Source organism: Felis catus, chromosome C1 (assembly GCF_018350175.1).
Source record: "Felis catus isolate Fca126 chromosome C1, F.catus_Fca126_mat1.0, whole genome shotgun sequence".
In the NCBI taxonomy this organism is placed as follows: domain Eukaryota; kingdom Metazoa; phylum Chordata; class Mammalia; order Carnivora; family Felidae; genus Felis; species Felis catus.
This window is the reverse complement of record NC_058375.1, coordinates 125,809,462-125,828,580: the sequence shown is the minus strand read 5'-3', so window position 1 is coordinate 125,828,580 and position 19,119 is coordinate 125,809,462. Positions and strand designations below refer to the sequence as shown.

Genomic DNA, 19,119 nt, shown 5'->3' with positions numbered 1-19,119 from the left:
ACATAGCATAACGAATAAGCTCATTAAATCACTATGTCATAGACCTGAAACTAACATAATATCATGCATCAACTATACTTAAGAAAAAAAAAAGTCAAAATAAATAGAAGATAGTCTTTCTTGATTCCTAAAATACAGTCCCCAATAAGGGTGACCCACCATCTCTTGTTGACGCCACCTCCCAGAGAGTGACCATTTTGACTGTGTGACATGGTACAACTAAAGGAAGTCACGATGATGAGAAGGATGCTGACGGTCACTATCACAACTACGACCCTGTACACCACCACCACCGCCACTGCCCTGCCACCGCTGCTGCCATCGATTGAGCTCTTTCTGTGTGTCAGCTACTGTCCTCAGCACTTCTCACGGATTAACACATGCAGTCCTGCCATGAGAGTATGAGAAATGTATCACTGTTACCATCTCCACTTCATAGATGATAAAACATAGCAGAGAAGTTAAGTAATTTGTTCCAGGTGACTGCAGCTTGAGGGTTCAATCTCAAAGAGTCTGGTTCCAGACCCAACAGCTCTTCCCTACCATGCCACACTGCCTCTTAAGAACCACTATGGACCTGCCAGCCAGCAAGCATCTCTGACCTGCTACTTCTGAACATACTTCTCGGGACTAACCTCTGGGCTTCTGCCATGTGTTTTTGTTAAATCATATGCCAACCATCCTCAAGATTCACTGATGCCACTCTTCTGTGAGAAACTCCCCAACACCAAAAATAATCAAGAGTCTCCATTTCCAAACCTGCAGCCTTGAAATGAAAATGGAATATAAAGCAATCAGAAAAGTTGGACTGTCTAGGCACTTTACCTGGACAGGGATGTTTTCTTTCTCAATATGAAAGAAGGTCATTTTCAACAAGCAGCTATTTGAGTCACTATTTTAAAATAGCTGGACACAAGATAAAAAATAGTGTTAATAAAACACACAGGGCTTCAAGCCCATCTTTGTATCCTTACCAACTGGCACATGATAGTCCTCAGTTATGTGTGTGTTACATAAGTAAATGAACAAATGAATGAATGAATGAACCAACAAGTAAGTGGACTATGGTCTTCCCACCAATAAAGCTAAAGAAATTATACCTCTGTAGGTGATGAAATTATTTCTCACCTTTGCATTTTACAGTTAAACCTGCAAAAAATACAAGTCTTACTGCAATTTTAAATACTAGAACATTTTGTGTTTTAGTCTTAATGATAATCCATTTATCCAATAAGACTGTTCACCCAAGAATAATTTCTACAGAGCTTAGCAAAGAAATTAGGGCAAATATATTCCTCCAAATTCTAGTGTAACATTTTTATATTTATCATTGTGTTTTACAGTTATTATAGCAGTAAAATGTGTCCTCAGCAGGATTACAATTTTCAATTACTAAAAGGCTTTTAAAATTTTGTTTGTGCTTCAAAGCCTTAGCCATAAAAATTTAATCCCAACATCACTACCGCAATTCTGTATTCCTAAAACTTACTGTACATGATAAAGATGAGATCAAAGCAATTGAAAACATATAAAATGTCCTTCTGGGGAAAGTAAGCTTTGCTTTCTATCATGCCAGAAGTGCTTTGATCAAGGGCAAGATCGACAAAAATCTCGGAACAGGTGCCCTGACAGCTTCTTTAAGTTTTCACATTCAGAAAGCCATGACTTTAGGGGGTGAGTAGGAGCTGGAAGATGCTACCACATTCCTGAACAGGAAAGCCAAGGAGATTGCAATGTCAGCTAGACTTGCTGCCTGAGCTAGAGCCCAAGGAGATGGGATTTCAGTAGAAAGGGAGTCCTACTGGTAGGAAGAAGGTCTATCAGTATATAGGTCTATTGGCTAAAGCTGTTGAGACAGGACAGCAAACCCCGACTGCCCAGATCACCCAGGCAATCAGTAATTGAGGAATGATCAAGAAAGGCAGCACTTGGGGCCGATGCTATCCTACTCCGTTCCCTTGGCTCATGCTTCCAAAGCAGTGGTTCTCCAGCCTGCTGTCCTCCAGGCCAACCTTTACCAGTTTCTGTCCTCAAGGCACTCCATCAGAATCTATAGAACCCCACGAATCAAGGACTCTGGGCACAGCCACGATTGGCTATGTTTAAGGTGTGGCCACCATGATTCGCTGACACAGAACCAACTGTGCAATGAACAAGGATTTACATATGAACTTCAAAAAATAATTTGCATCTGTGCTTGCTCCTCATCCAAGTCCCTCTTCACCAAGGCTGCCCTGAGAGGCAGAGTGCCAACAAGAAACGGCTTCACTTGCTGCTTGGGAGAAACTAGCAAAGACAGGGCGCTAATGAGAAAGGTAGGTGCTAATGAAAAAAGAATTAGCCCCAACCTCTCATTTCCACTCACTGCCAGGAATGTCAACTTTCATCAGTTATGTATTTTTAATTTTAAAATGACCTTTCCACAGAAAGATAATACAGTTTTAGTAATACGCAAAATACAGTTCATTCATCGCATACAAGGACACTGTAGTGTTGTTTATTATAGACACATCGGGACACTACCCAAATGCCCAAGAAAAAAATTAAGTTATCTATGTCCATCCATTCATAAGAGAATAAATCACTGGATTGGAACTCAGGGAGGGCAGAGCAGGTGTCTTATCATCTCTGTTTATCACCACTGGCTATTAACATCAGGAGCTCACTGATTATTTTTTGAATGGATGGATGAAAAACACATGTATGGCCATTAAAAATACCTGATGGCATAAGGAAATACAACAAAGAAGAGTTTTAAAAGCTGCACATAAAGTATTCCAATTTTTTTTAGAAATGAGCAGATGTGCATATATCTCTCCACATTTTAAAAAAGGACAGGAGGGAAATCAAAATTTATCTGGATTTGGAGGTGAGAAGTATTTTACATTATATTCTTCTTTATTTCTAAGAATGGTAAGGGCACCTGGATGGCTCAGTCAGCTGAGTGTCTGACTTTGGCTCAGGTGACGATCTCTTGGTTAGCGGTTGGCGAGTTTCAGACCCGCGTTGGGGCTCGCTGCTGTTGATGAAGAGCCTGCTTCAGATCCTCTGTCCCTCTTTCTCTGCCCCTCCCCTGCTCATGTTCTCTCGGCTTCAAAATAAACAAACATTTTAAAAAATGGGCTTGGATCATCCTTGCCCTTGTGTGTTTTATTGACAGCATCTTCTATCTTGTGCTGAATCGTTTGGAAATGGTGACTCAAACAGCTGCATAAGCTGAAAATGAACTTTTCTTCTTTCATGTTAGGAGAGAAAAGAAGCCTACCCAGGTTAAGTGCCGAAAAGAGTCCAAGGTTTTTCATTACCTCCAGTCTATGTGCCCTCTGTTTCATATGAATATTCACTGTACTCTAACAATCATGAAGGCATAAAAAAACAAAAACAAAAAAAAACGCTATTTGAAAATACGTATAGTGCAGTGAGTTCTACCCTTACAACTCAAAGATAGGGGCCCCAAGACCTGATGTCAGATAAGAAGACACCTCCAGAAACATTTCAGTGACTGACCCTCACTGCCTTCTATTTGAATTCTTTTTTATTTATTTTTTAACATTTATTCATTTTTGAGAGGCAGAGAGAGACATAGAGTGTGAGTGGGGGAGGGGCAGAGACAGAGGGAGACAGAGAATCTGAAGCAGGCTCCAGGCTCAGAGCCTGACGCAGGGCTCAAACCCATGAAGGGAGAGATCATGACCTGAGCCAAAGTCCAAAGCTTAACCGACTGAGCCACCCAGGAGCCCCTCCCATTTGAATTCTTAAAGCCACCTGGTGGGTAACCCACCTGTACTTAAAGTCACAAACATGCCCTCTTCCCGTAGCTGTCACAGGCACCCACACCATGTCTCAGATGCTCAGTATTGCTGACTACTGCTCTCTCCCGGGTTAGGCTACAAGGACACACTTTAAGCTTTGAGTCCAGTGCATACCAGAAGCAAATGTTATTCCATGAGGTGCTACAGGGGGTGTCGCTAGTATTTCAAGGAACTTTCTAGGCAGCAGAATCTGAGAAAAGATCTTATCTAGGCCTGTTGACGATATCAAGTGCTTTATGGAATCTACAGATATCCAGTATGGAACTCTTGGGCTGTTGTGTCAATTTTCCTACACCTAGCCAGCTGCACGTAATAGGAGTCAAGCATTTCAGCCCTTTCTACAGAAGAGAAATGAACTTGGGCTCTGGGAGGTCAAGCCCACTGCTATGGAGGGTCCCGATCTGACCTGTGGGCCCACACCTCCCTGTCAGGGAAGGGCAGCCACAGCCCACTACTCCCTCTCCCTCACCTCCTGTACCAGGAACAGGACCCATAGCAATGCCTTCTTCAGAGACAAAGTGAGCTCACCAAATCCAGCTCATCTCACAGCCCGCAAGGGAAAGCCTTCTCTTTTGAACAGGGTAACGACCATCACATCTCCCACTTCCAAAATGCTCAAATCACTCTGTGGAGCGAACACGCTTTAAAAAGGGATCCAGGGAGGAGCCAAACAGCATGTGTCTGGAGACCAGGGCAGCTGTCCTCGAGCCTGGCCAGCACGGGACCCAGCAAGGGTGCTGCCAAGGCAGGCCTGCCTGGTGATTCTGGCAGACAAGCATCGCCCAGTCTTGTGAAGGAGGGTAGTGGCAAGCCTGCCTTCCTCCCTCTGGGGGAGAGCTTACTTCTGCTCAGGTCATCCCCTGTAAATGCCGAGGACAGCTACAGGAACACGTTCCTGAAGCCCCGTGTTCAAACACAGAAACAGTGTCCGGTTCACATGAAGAATTTTGGTTGGGTGGTAACAGATGTAGGTATGTGCAGGCCAAGGTTAGTGATAATTCACCATGCTGAATGCATTTCACTAATCTAAGTGTTTAAATAAGCTTTGTAACATGTAATCCTTACAACAAGCCTATGAAGTAAGTGATATTATTATATCTCTATTTTTAAAAAGAGGAAGCAGGCTTTTAAAACCTCATTTACCGGGGTGCTTGGGTGGCTCAGTCAGTTAAGCATCCGACTTCAGCTCAGGTCATGATCTGGCAGTTTGTAGGTTGGAGCCCCACATCAGGCTCTGTGCTGGAACCTGCTTCAGATTCTATGTCTCCCTCTCCCTCTCTGCCCCACCCCTGCTCACACTGTGTCTCCTTCTTCTCTCTCCCAAAAATAAACAAGCATTAAAAATTAAAAAACAAACAAACAAACAAAACACTACATCAGTGTCCTGCCCAAGATCACATACCTGGTAAGGAATCCTTCTATAGCCACCTATAAACGCTCTCTAACTACCTTCCAGAATAAACACTTGCCCCCCGGTCAGAATCATGCATAACAGCTACTTGGAGCCACCTGGACAGTCCACAGGCAATCTCTTTCTGTTTCCCAGTCTTACTAAAAACACTACTTTCAAATTAGCCCCAGCTGTAACTGTTCCACACAGGTAGAGTGAGGACAAGGGGGATGCTGCTAATCACTTCTGGCTACTAGAAAGTGCCAGGTACGCACTAAAACCCTGGGCTACAGCGGGAAAAGAGAGGCAAAAACCCCTGCCCTCTGGGGGCTTGCATGCTACGTGGGGGAGAGAGACAATGAACAAATCCAATGAATATGTGCCGATAGGAGATTTAGGCATTATGAAGACTGAGAATGAAAGAGAGAAAGAACAGAAGGAGAGGAGGAGCTATGGGGGGAGGGAAGGCACACACATGGAAGGGCAAAGGCAGATTCTCAGGGACCAGCATCGCTCAGTCACCACCACGCAGCTGGTCCCAGAAGACAGCTGTGGCTTCTAGGCAGATGGGGAAGGGTCAACAGCTCTTGAGGGTGGCCACACTGGCACGCCATTGTGACAGGCCGCCAGGCAAGGGGAGCAACCTCACTTCAGGGCCCAGGACACCCTGAGTCCAAGAGGCACACCCCACCACGCACATTCTCTCCTCAAGCTGGGACTTGAAGCAACAGTGAAGCAGGAAACAACAGGCCTCATCAACCAGGGGAGCAGAAGAGGCTCCAGTCCCTTCCGGAGACACACACTCTGACTGTCACCCCTGAGGCGCTCCTCAGACGTGGGGCCTCACTGGGCGTGCTTGGGAACTGGGCCTGGCTCTGCAGAGGTGGGGAGCCTGGAGGGAAGAGCCACGTGGGGGGACAGCCACCACACACCCCTGGAGAAGCCCCAAGCCCAGAGAGCCCTGGTTTAGGTCCTAAGCTTTTTAAAGCAGAAAAGGCCTTTATTTAATCACACCAGCCACATTCCTGTAATCACGTCCTCCTCAGACACACCAAACAACCCAGCTCTTTTTTTTTTTTTTTTCTGCCTACCAGTGTCCCTCCAAATCAGTGTGTTTCCCTCAAGGGTGAGCATCGTTGCTTCGACAGTGGTGGTGTTCCCCATCACCCCAGCCCTCCAACACAACAGGCCCTTGATCCTATTTGTAGGAACAGAGGCAAAAAGGAAAAAGCAAATAAGTAAAATTTTAAAACACCATTCACAGGCTTTTTAAAATTTTTCTTTTTAATGTTTATTTATATTTGACAGAGAGAGACAGCGCACGTCGGGGAGGGGCAGAGAGCGAGGGAGACACAGAATCTGAAGCAGGCCTCAGGCTCCGAGCTGTCAGCACAGAGCCCACGAACTGTGAGATCATGACCTGAGCCGAAGTCAGATGCTTAACTGACCGAGCCACCCAGGTGTCCCCACAGGCTTTTTTATCTCCAGTGAAATCCAACCTAAGTTTTCTTCATCTTCTTTTTCATAGCAGAGGTGGAATGAAACACATGTAAAGACTCTTCTGACTCTCCAAACGTTACCCCGGTCTGTAATACAGGGCAGGGGCCACCTTTTATGAGCTACTTCAGGCAGCCACACTGGCATCACCGTGGGGGTCTCCCATTAGCCTATGAGCAGAACCCCAAGTGATGTTAACATCTCAGAAATGGGAATCCCCAGGTCAATGAGGGCCACCTAAAGCCCAAAGGAGTTACTGCTCCAGTGCACCTTGATCTGCAACCAAAAACCCTACCATGTTTCTCCAGGGCTTGCGGTATGCAGCCCCACCTCGTTAAGGTAACAGGAAGCACTTCCTTTCTACTTACCTCCCTTCCCATGGTGGAGGTAACAGTGGATAACAGTGCAGGGTCAAAGCCCCCAAGAAGGGGCAGGCCAGGCTCACTCACAAGAAACATCCATCCCCCTTCACCTCCCTCCCTCCCTCTCCCATCACACTGAGGTCCACAGCCCACAGGGCCCACCTTCCACATGGTTCCTGGCTTACTTCATTCAGCTACAGCAAGTCTGTCGGGTCCCTAGAGGGTGCATGCAGGCCTTAGGCACACACCCTGCGGTCTGCCTCAACTGAGCTCTGCCCCCACCTTTGCACCCTACCCGGAAACCTCTGGTGTCAGTAGTGCTAATAGACACCTCCCGAGAGAGGCCTTCTTTGACCTTCTCATTCCAAGTAGCTCCTCAAGTGCTTTTTTTTAAAAATCACATATCCCGGGGCGCCTGGGTGACTCAGTCGGTTAAGCATCCAACTCTTGATTTCGGCTCAGGTCATGAGCTCACGGTTCCTGGGACTGAGCCCCACGCTGGGCTCTGTGCTGAAAGCTCAGAGCCTGCTTGGGATTCTCTCTCCCTCTCCCTCTCTGCCCCTCCCCTGCTCATTCTCTACCTCGCTCTCTCAAAAATAAACAAACGTTAAAAAAATAATAGAATCACATATCCCTGTGTCATTTTTCTTCCTGGAATTTATTACTATCTGATGGTTATGTCAGTTAGTGTTTCTCCCTTCCATAATGAGCACAGACTCCATGAGAGCAAGGACCTTGTTCATCTTTTCCTAGCTGTATGCACAAAGCTTATACAGCACTGCTATGTATCTGTGAAGGGCACAGTCATTTCCCAAAGCGCTAGGCTTGAAGGCTAACAGCAAATCAAGGGGACAGCAGAGGCTCAAGAAGTCAGGGGGGACCAGGAGACAGGAGCTAAGGCAGAGCAGGAGATCAAGCAGGGAAGCCGGCAGCAGGGAAACAGAATACTGGGCATAGGGGAAGGGGGTGGCAGAAAAGCTGGTGACCAGTCCAGAGCCATGTCCCGGCATCCAGAGCAGCAAACAGGCGAGAAAGGTCAGCGTGAATAAGATGTGGATGGGCCACAAAGGGAGGTAGTCTCTCACTGCCCCGGGTTCCATTCCTGTTAACTTAGAGAACACAGGTGGACCCGGCCTGTGTCATAGCTAAGAGGTGATCACTGAGCATCAGAATTTGGGTCAGGCCACCAGAGACAGAGATCAATTCACCTCAGAAATAAGAAGGGCATTGACTAGGGTGGGTAACAGAATTCATGACACAATCCCCGCGACAGGCATGGCCCTGCCACACGGGCCTGGGAGAGGCAGTTCAGGATGCACAGAAGGCCCTGGCTGTGCACATTCCCCCAAGAATGGACTGACAGACGAGCACACGAGAAACGCCCTCCATCCCCCACGGACGAATGTTCCAACTGTTCTACACAGGCTACCCGGGACGTGTTCCAGGCACTACTTCTGAATTACCAAACCCCAAAAGAAGTTGAGAAGTCTCTTTTCAAGTCAGAACAAGGGTGGGGGATGAGAAGTTTGAAAGTCCTGCTATCGTTTGAGGACTAATCAAACTAACACCCCCTGACATGCAGCACCTTGTTCACACGGTACAATCACACGGTAAGATACGGATACCCACTCTCAAAGTAGTATGGGTCCCTAGGGCCCTAGCCATGCAGCCAGGATGTGGCAAAGCCAAACTGGCTGGCTCCCCCTAACCACTAACCTCATACCTGCCACTCAGAAGCATTTTCAGAGGACAGAGAAATAAGACACGTTGACGTACATCTTATAAGGATGTCTTCAGTGAATTCAAACGCAGAGATGAAAGAGTCTTAGCATACCAAACAAAATCCCTTAGATAGACTCCCCTGGGGATAGATCAGGGCTTAACAAACATTTGGGAGGTGGGGGGGGGGCGCCTGGGTGGCTCAGTCAGTAGGTTGGACTGACTCTTGGCTTTGGCTTGGGTTGTCGTCTCATGGTTCTTGGGTTTGAGCCTTGAGTTGGGCTCTGTGTTTGTGATGAGGAGCCTGCTTGGGATTTTCCCACTCCTCTCTCTCTGCTCCTCCCCTACTCCCTCTCTCACAAAATAAATAAACTTAAAAAAAAAAAAAAAAAAGAAAAAACATTTTTGGTAAAGGAGCAGACAGTAAACCTTTTAGGCTTTAGTCCCTGAGGCAACTACTCAACTCTGCCATTGTAATGCAAAAACCCCTAGAGGACAAACCAAGAGACCAGGAGGATTCCAAAGGCTTTACAAATAAGAACAGGATGCTATGACCCACGGTGGTGAGCTCGCTGACCATAGCTTAGACCCCGGAAGTCCTGGGAAACTGTGGAGTCAAGGAGGGACACTCCAATGAGTGTTTCAGACTGAATCATGGGGACTACTGAAAGATGGAGTCAGCAGGTTTTAGGTGTCCCGTAAAATAAATCCTGTTTTACCATGTTTCTCTGTTACTACAGTTGTTATCAATAATTGGGAGTGGTTCTGTTTCAGTAAAAGTTGATTTACTCAAACTGACAGAAGTCCGAATTTGACCCACAGGGAATAGTTTGCTGAACTCTTCAGCTCTAGGACCTCAAGCCAGGGATTCTAAAAAATCAGTAATAATCTAAAGTTAGCTATTACGATTCCTCAAATACCTTCCAGGGCTACTGAAGACACGTTTGTAGCATACTGAGAGCCTCTGATGATGCCAATATGGGGATGGGAGAAAGAGGGTGGTTTTCTTTTCTGGTCTATTAATGGGATTACTTCGTAGTGGGCACAGATCCCAGCCATAAAGGATCAGTTCTTCATTCTCTCAGAGCAGACGTCTAGCCAGCGCTCTGTACACGGGCTGCATCTGTGGCCGAAAAAGAGACTGCAAACCCATGTCTCATGCGTCTTCATCCCCACTCCACCAATCCAACTAAACCACTGAACATCCTGCAGTCCCTGCATCTTTTTTCATATGTTTTTTTTTTAAGTTTATTTATTTATTTTTAGAGAGAGAGAGAGAAGGAGACAGACAAACAAGGAGCGAGCAAGGGAAGGGCAGAGAGAGGAGAGAGAGAGAACACCAAACAGGCTCCACGCTGTCAGTGCAGAACCCTATGGGGGGCTCAAAGTCATGAACCGTGAGATCATGACCTGGGCCAAAATGAAGAGTCACACACTTAACTGACTGAGCCACCCAGGCTCCCCAGCATCATCTTCTGACATCAACCACCAGAGCTGCCTGGCTGTTGATGTGCCCACAACTGGTACTGATGGATTCCAGGGGAAGCACACATCAGCAGAATGGCTCTCCAGCTTTCTATGACTGGCCCTGGACTATATCGCCTTGCTCAATCCCAGTTGTTGGTGCCCAGAACTGAGAAATGGAGAAAGCTAAGCTGTCCAATTTTAAGTGACAGGAACCACATATCTGCTTGAAAACTTCCATAAGATGCTGTTAGTGTTTGCTGTTTCACTCTTAGTGCAGTGATTCTCCAAGGTGGGGAGGGAGGCAATTTTGCCCCCCATGTCTACACACATTTTTGGTGGTTACAACCAGGGGGGGTGCTACTGGCATCTAGTGGGTAGGGCCACCCGAGATGCTGCTCAACATCCTGCATGAACGAACAATCCCCACAACAAAGAATTATCTAGCTCCACATGCCACAAGTGCTCAGGTGACAAACTGTTTTAGTGGGATTTCGCCACATGATGATCCAATGCCTCAAGCGCACAGGCACAGTCCAATTAAATTCCACAAACTCAGCTCCAAAGACCACTTTGATTGACATGCCTAGCTGATGAGATGAAAAGAGAAAAACAGCAGTGTGTGTTGCATTTGCCGACAGGGCCTGTTTGTTTCTTTGTTGTTTTTGAGAAAAAGAAAAATTACTTTGCTAAGGTTTATCTGTGAAAGGAAATTGGAATCAATTTTCATAGTATCTTTGAGCTCCAAACTCCTATGTTTATAAGCATATAATGTGGGGCTGAAGTTCTAACAGACTACTCTGGGGTTCTGGTAACTTTCTACAACACATGAGGTCTGTAAGGTTGAAAGCTAAGACCAGATCACTACCCTTTAGAAAACCGAGGAAGCCTAGGCTAGGAAGATGTTCAGCAGCAAACAAGAAATAAAAACATTCAAAACAACTAGAAAAATTTTAATTCTATAAATTTATCATTTATGGGTTTTCTTCTTTCCCACGGAAAAAGTGTGACAGACTGAGATAAACAGAAGGAGGAAATTACAAAGGAACTACTCCCCTATTCCTCAAAATATTTAACACGGAATGTACCGAACCAGAAACCTGAAAGAGGTGTCTTTTTTACTTGTTATATTGACTTGTTACACATGAGTGACACTAATGGTGACGATTTGCTTTATTTATTCGTTCTGATGGCTTACCTACAATATTTGGGAAATACAGAAGACTGAAGTCCATGATTTATTTAAAAATCCACTCTGAAAAACTACCTAGTTGTTTTTCAGTGCGGACTCTCAAAATGGAGTCTCATTTTTTAATCCATCAGATCAAAAAGAGGTGGCATTTATTCAGGCATATTGAGAGCCCATGCCTATTGACATTGCCAAATCCAACAGATTAAAAGCAGACAGCGTGATTATTCCAACAGTAGGCACTACTGACAGTGTTCAGTAGGCAGTGAAAAAGAAATTTCCACATTCTACGTTAAAAGCAACCATTTTCTCCTTACCAAAACATATAGCTGAAATTTAAAAGTAACCACATTTCCTGGATCCTTTCAAAAAGAAAAACAAATTATGTCAAATTAAGTATAACTTCCTGTGTTTGAATTCAAGCTTCAAAATACTGCTATACATTTTCAGGAAATCACCATTTGAACTTCATATACTTTAGAGTCCGTAACTGCGGTGTCACAAAGTATAACAGCAAACCTTTCCACCTCAGCCAAATCCATTCTTGCATCTCATTTATATTACACCTCTGGGTCCCAAACCCTGAGGCCACTAAAGTCTGCATTCAGTGACTAGACTTGTTAATGAGCAAGAATGACAGGACATCTTCTATGGAGTAAGTCCATTCTCATCCTTGGTGATCATAGGAGAGCTGGGAGATAGGCGCCCCACGACGTCCTATGATCCAAATTTCATCTACAATTTTTGTTTGTATTGTGTATGTATGCCTTTTTCAAGTATTTTGCATATATCCATATACACATATTTTTGTGCACATACATAAAATATCAGAAAAATATACAGTGACATGTTAATTGTGGTTAGTTCCTAGAGTAGGTTTATATGTGATTTTCTTTATTCTTGGGTTTCTCTTTTGCATGTCTACAGCTTCCAAAGTTTTCTATATTAAGCATAACTTTTGCCAAAAGAAAAATAAATAATATTCTGTATGTATTTTTTTCCCCTCAACCTCATTTCTAGAAGAGTTTTTAGGTACCCAACAAAAAAAAGCAACGTGTACAAAAAGACTTCTTTCGAAATAAGGGCAATGAGAGGCAAGGGCAAGAAACAAGAGCAGGCAACACTGAAGAAGCTGAAGACTAAAGCTATTAGCCAGCACATAAGACCAAGTGTCCTACATACCAGCCAGAGGGAGGCACACGTTGGACTCTGAGTTTCTCATCCCCCCACCCCCGCACCCGCCCTGTCCTTACCTCACCCTCCTCCCCTAGTCCTCCTTCGACCCTGCATTCCTCCCCACCCTCTGTACCTTACCACCACACAGCCTTAATTAAGTTTTGTTTAGGGAAAGATAACAAGAATATTTTTCTACATTCCCTGATCATACTCCCGGATGAGATCGTGCAATCCAGAAATGTGCTGCGGGAAAGGGAGCTAGCTGCACATACAACCAACTGAGTGCTACTGCTCTGCCCCCACTGGTCCTGGGACTGAGTGTCAGTGTGCACAAGAACTCAGTCTCCCCAAGGACATGGCTTTAACTTTCTAAAAGTGTCCCTGTGTGCAACTCCCTGCCACGAAGGCAGTGGCAAGGGAGGCACTCAATCCATGATAAAAACCAAGGCTGCGAGCCTCTGGAGTCACTTTGAGGCAAAGCCACATCCCATCGAGAAGCCCCAGAAGCACCGCGCTTACCGTAAGCTGTCATGACACCGGCGTATGGCCCATCCACCACATTCCGGTTTTCTTCTGCCAGCGCCTTGATGTACCTCTTGCTGAGGTCCAAGATCTGCTCACGCAGCATGGAGCTGCTCTCAGGCTGAGTTCGCTGCTGGATGGTAAAATGCAGGAGCATCATACCCCAGATAAAGCCAAAAGTCACAAGGAAAAAGCCCAGCTTCTGAGAGGACAACTTCCACGGAGTAAAGAAAGCCATTGCTCTCCAGCAACTTCACCTGCCCTTGGCTCTTAAAGCGCAGAAGGGAGACACAAGTTCATGGTGCAGGCTGGGTTTGTGGGCACGTCGGTCTCACTCCGGCTCCTGCGTCAGCTGATTTCCTTTCCTCATTTCCATTCTGCTGTGAAGAAGGGGGAAAGTTAGTAGAGTGGTCGTGGCCAAACACAGTGAAACAAACCAGAAGCCACGTTTTCACTCAATTGGCTCCAAAATGCAAACTTCCTTTTTTCTTCATTTGCTGGTTCAATATCTTATGTTATGATTCCAGATCTGTAAGCTGAGAGGGGAAATCTGGCTAGGCGACAAAAGCTGCACAAATACAGAGGAGGAAATGTGTGTCTGACTATGCTAACAGGTGTAGCAGGGCTGTTCCAGTCTGGACCAAGTTCAAAAACAGGAAGCCTGTTTTACAAGGTGGGGAGGAGATGGAAGGGTATTCTACTGAATGTCAGCAAAAACCCAAGTGGAGGGCAGAGCCCTATCAACATGGGGTAGTCGTGTGCATCTGTAAATTGAGCTTACCAAGTCATTAGTATGTGCTCTGGCAAAGATTTGAGCATGCTGCTGGAGAGGTGAGCAGAAAGTGGGCGCCTCCTCAGGGGGCTAGACCAGGAAAGGGGAGAAAGTCCCCGTATTACGTAAGTGTGGCCAGCTCTCATTAGCAGTGTCCAGAGAGAGAGGAGTTGAATCTCTCAGGAACCACCAGGTGGCCTCTCCCCGGGCACCAGCGCAGAGAAGCTATGCCAGGGTACCCGGTGATCTTCCTGTTCTAGCTACCATGAGTGAAAGAGGCACCTCGGCACTCATTTGCATACTTCAACTCAGAAAATATGGAGCACGTGATTAAGACTCCTTTCCTGTAACTCTCACTTTCACTCACACCACGCAGCAAAATGTGAGGTACAAAGGCACAGTTTCGATCCTGATCAGGCAGATCCTATTTGGTGCCCTATTCGGGCCAAGGTCTCAAATCAGTCTTCCTAAAAAAATGAGGCTCAAGTAGAGGTTGTAAATGGGTTATAAGCAGGCCAAACTCTCCAACCCCTCAATCAGAGTCTTGGGCCCAAGGACCAGCCAGCTTACAAATGGCACCATTTTCTAAGTGTGCCAAGGGAAAAGCTGAGCAGTGACCTCCTATGGGGTACTAACCCAGGATGTATTCAGAGTGTGCGTTATGTTTTAGTTCAAAGCATTCTTCTTTGTAAGCCATCTAAGAAGAAATGATGGTGAGCTCTTGGAGCATTTGGCTCTCAGGATCTATAATACGGTGGATCTATGTTGGTCTTCCTTTTCACTGTTTCCTCACCTGCAAACAGCCATTAGTAGCTTGTAGTATCACTGCCAACAGCAACTGATAAATAAATTCTAGGTATGTCCCAGGGAGTGGGATAAATGCTTTTTGTGCCTTAGTTCACTAAATTGTTAGAAGAGTCCTATATGGTAAAAATTACTAATATCATCTGTTTTAGAGATGAAGAAACAAAGGCACAGAGAGATGGACTTGCCAAAGGTCACCAGCTATGAGGCAGAAGGATAAGCTAGGGACAGCCTAGGATAGTACAGCCTGTCCCACCATGCCCTGTCTCCCCTATGCCACCCCTCTTTCCCCACCAGCCTGTTTATCTGTAGCCAGCATCTGTTTGTACACACGCTTAAAGGGTTGTAAAAAGCAACAAAGAAGAAAATGTGACAGAAATCCTATGTAGCTCAGAAGCCTAAAACACTTACTACTGGCCCTTAACAGACCAAGATTACCACTCTCTGAATTCTAGGCAACTGGCTCTGCAAAGCATGGTCCCTAACTCCACAGCAGAAGCACCAGTGAGAAATGCAAATGCCCAGGCCCCAACGCAGACCTACTTAATCAGCAACTCTGGAGGGTGGGTGAGGGGCAGGCAGCAATCAGTGCTTCGACAAGTCTCCCAGGCGACTTTGATGCCTACTCAAGTCTGAGAGCCTCTGACCCAGGCAGATGGATGATGTCACCTCTATGCTATACCACTGCACTGTCTATACAGTGTGGCTCAAACTCCCTTTTGCAATACTGTAACACTTCAATTCTTCCACCCCAGGCACACCCCCTGCACCTGCTGGTCAGTTATCACCATAACCCCACACCATAACTCCTTCTCCAGGGTCTCCCCGTATTCAGTCAAGCTGCTCTCCCTACCTGGCTGGCCCTCTGCAGATCACACTGATAAATCCAAACCTGGTCTGTTCCCCAAGCCCCAACTCTGGTCACAATGGCTTCAGACAGCCCATAAGGTCCCTTGCTAGTCTTCAGTTTAAACACTTGTCTGTTAGGGCGCTTGGGTGGCTTAGTTAAGCATCTCTTTTTTTTAATTTTTTAATGTTTATTTATTTTTGAGAGAGAGAGAAAGAGACAGAGCATGAGCAGGGGAGGGACAGAGAGAGAGGGGAAGACACAGAATCTGAAGCAGGCTCCAGGCTCTAAGCTGTCAGCACAGAGCCCGAAGAAGCATCTGACTCTTAGATCATGACTCAGGTCATGATCTCAGGGTCATGAGACTGAGCTCTGCATTGGGCTCTGTGCTGACTGTGGAGTCTGCTTAAGATTCTCTCTACCCCTCCATGTGTGTAGTCTCTCTCTTAAATAAAAAGTAAAATAAAACACTTGTCTTTATAGATTATTTGCCAGTTTCACCTGAGTGGGATCCTATGACATCCTCTAAGGGACCCTCCCTCCATGTGCATTCTCAGAGAAAGACACCAGCCCCAGGGGCACAATACACCACCTGCTGCCCAGCGAACTTGTCCTCCAGGCACTCTGGCACTTTATTTAGCCCTTCCTTTTCTTTCTTTCTTTCTTTTTTTTTGAATATATTTATTTTGAGAGAGTGAGCAAGTAAGTGTGAGTAGAGAAGGGGAAGAGAAAGAGGGAAAGAGAGAGTTCCAAGCAGGCTCTGCACTGTTAGCCCGACATGAGGCTCAAACTCACCAACTGTGAGATCACCACCTGAGTCGAAACCAAGGGTCGGATGCCTAACTGGCTGAGCCACCCAGACGCCCCTATTCAGCCCTTCTAAATAAAGGTGAGCAGCACCTGCCTTTTCTTTCCTCCAATCCTTCTATGGTGGCTCCTGAGCACTTCCTGCCACCGGTCCCCAGGGACTGAACAAGCAACACAAGAGAGATCTCAGCCTCATGGGGCTTCTGTTTTAAAGCCACCACTCGAACTGGGGGCTGCCCCTGGGTCCTTAGGAAGTGACTGCACTTCCTGTTTGATAACTCACAGCAGTGAGTCAACCGTACCCCAGGGCTGAAGGGATTTTCCTAGGGCGAGTACGCTAGATGCTATACTAAAATTACAGCCATCTGGCAATCTTCTTTACTATTTTAAGGGGGAACCCCTAATGTATGAAAGAATTACCTGTTAACTTTTAGACACACAACTCCACTCCACTTCATCAGTGAATCCCCTGAAGAAGCTGCTAAAGGCTGCAAAGTGGAAGCAAGGGCAAGGCCAGGTCCAAAAACTGAACAAGGGCCCCCAGTAGAAGGTGGCGTGCTTCTCTGCCTTGACCTTGGGAAGAGTCACAACTGCCCAGGTGGCACATTTGCAGGGCAAAAAAGGTGGTCGAGAAAGCCAGCCAAGGTTAAATGACACCATCTCAGAGACATACAAATTGGGAGTGAAAATCCCCAATCCCAAACTCAGAGAATAGCTCTGATTATTGAGGGCCCAGATTTCAAGTAACCACAGAGCTGTCAGAATAGTCTCTTCTCCAGTGGAATCTACAGTGTGAAATAACAGCACCTATTCTAGCACAGCAACAGCACATGCAGAGAAGTGGATTAGAACTCATCTGTACAATTCCTACCAACATAGAATTTTAAAAACCTCTTCCAAATCATTATCTGGAAGACACCCCTAACTTCCACAGTAAAGGGAGGACAACAGGACAGCAATCCTCACCAGAAGGTGCTGGAGCCATGAAAGGACTTAATGATCACCATCAGTAATGGCCACAAAATTCATCAAGAGGCTGCAGAATAGTGATCGAAAAGCAGTCAATCCAGCAGAGAATCTGCCTGTCTCCAGACTTTCTAATGTAGGTAGAATCCTCTGGCAAAATGGAGCCAATAGACACTAAAAGGGCAGACAGTCTATCTCAGAAGCCCTTGTTGCCAACCTGAGTAATGCCAGCCCAAGGTCACGACTCCATGAAGAAGTCTGCACCAAGTGTGTTTGCAATGAGCTAAGCTTCTAGGTCCATCACTGCCACTCAATGCCCTAAGACCCATTTCTTCCATTCCAGTGCTTCAAAAATAGCAGCATTCATTTCCTTCCTTCCCATTCACTCCTCCACACAAGAAAATCTGGCTTCCACCTTTCCAAAACTGATCAAAGATCTTTGGCAAGGAAATATGTCAGTTCTCTTCATTTAAAAAGTAAAAGCATATGAAAAGATGAGCAAAATCATTAGCCATTAGGGAAATGTAAATTAAAACCACAATGAGATACCAATTCATACCCACTAGAATGGCTATAATCCAAAAAGATAGACAAGAACGAGTACTGGTGAAGATGTACAGAAATCGGAACCTTTATATATGAGTGGGAATGTACAACCGTGTAGCTGGTGTGGAAAATATTCTGGCACTTCCTCAAAGGGTTAACCACAGAATTACCATGTGACCCAGATAACTGCGCTCCTAAAATTCTCCCTGAAGAAATTAAAGTATATGCCCACACATAAAAACTTGTACACAAACATTCACAACAACCTTGTTCATAATAGACCAGAAAACCCCCCAAAACTCAAAAGTCCCTCAACCAACAAATAGATGAGAAAAATACATATAATGGAATACTACTAAATCAGTAAGAATAAGTTAGGTTGCAATATGTGCTACAACATGGATGATCCCTGAAAACACTATGCAAAGCAATAAAAAGCAGTCACACACACACAAAACTACATATTGTATCATTCTACTTTTATAACATGTCTAGAGGATGCAAATATACAGACCCAGGAAATATAGCAGTCATTGTTCAGGGCTTGCAAAAATGGAGGAAATGGGAGGTGACGACCAAGGGTTTATCTGGGGGATAATGAAAATGTTCCAAACTTAATTGTGATGGCTGCACAATCCTGTGCACGTATTCATAACACTGCATTATAGACTTTTAATGAGAGAATTTTAGGATATATAAATCATATCTCAATAAAGCTGTTACGGTAAAAAGCAAACTCACCTCCAAAGTTGGGGGCACGAAGAGGAGCTGTACTTAGGAGAAAGGCAAATGAAAGGCAGTGGCATGGGCCACTGCAGACCCAGCAAGGACCCACCTCTCCCCGCCTCCCCATTCCCCACAGCCCAGTCAAGGCCAGTGGTACCATCATTAAGGGCTGACCACAGGCCTACTAAGAGAAGGAAATTACATGGAGAAATCTGCCACCAGCTCACCAGACATGGCTGCTCTTACAAGCTCCCAATCAACCTCACATGCTGCCCTACAAGGCAAGGCCTGCTTTGCCTGCCAGATGCCAATTTCTCAAACCATGTGCGAACACAGAGAACAACAGCACAGCTCCAATGGAGACTGAGGAAGCAGTTCCTTCAGGAACCCATCCAATATCCTTGGGGGGCCCATTTCTTACATCAGGAGCATTCTCTTTAGAAGATGAAGGAGGCTGGGATTGCCTGTCCCTTCAGGAGCAATGCCAACCCCAACCACAGAGATTTCATCTTTTCCTACG

The 19,119-nt window shown here is 45.7% G+C and overlaps 1 protein-coding gene across 5 annotated transcripts in view; it reads right to left on the bottom strand.

Annotated features, from left to right (window-relative positions):
- Positions 1-19,119, bottom strand: part of MGAT5 (alpha-1,6-mannosylglycoprotein 6-beta-N-acetylglucosaminyltransferase) — a 336,584-nt gene that overhangs the window by 198,687 nt on the left and 118,778 nt on the right. For 3 of the 5 annotated variants that reach the window (XM_045033706.1, XM_045033708.1, XM_045033709.1), the window contains one exon: positions 13,129-13,508. In XM_045033706.1, coding sequence (XP_044889641.1) covers positions 13,129-13,369 — 241 coding nt within the window. In that variant the 5' untranslated portion in view covers positions 13,370-13,508. Of the gene's footprint in view, positions 1-13,128; positions 13,512-19,119 lie in introns of all 5 variants that reach the window. The other 2 variants (XM_023259272.2, XM_045033707.1) reach the window with 1 other exon arrangement.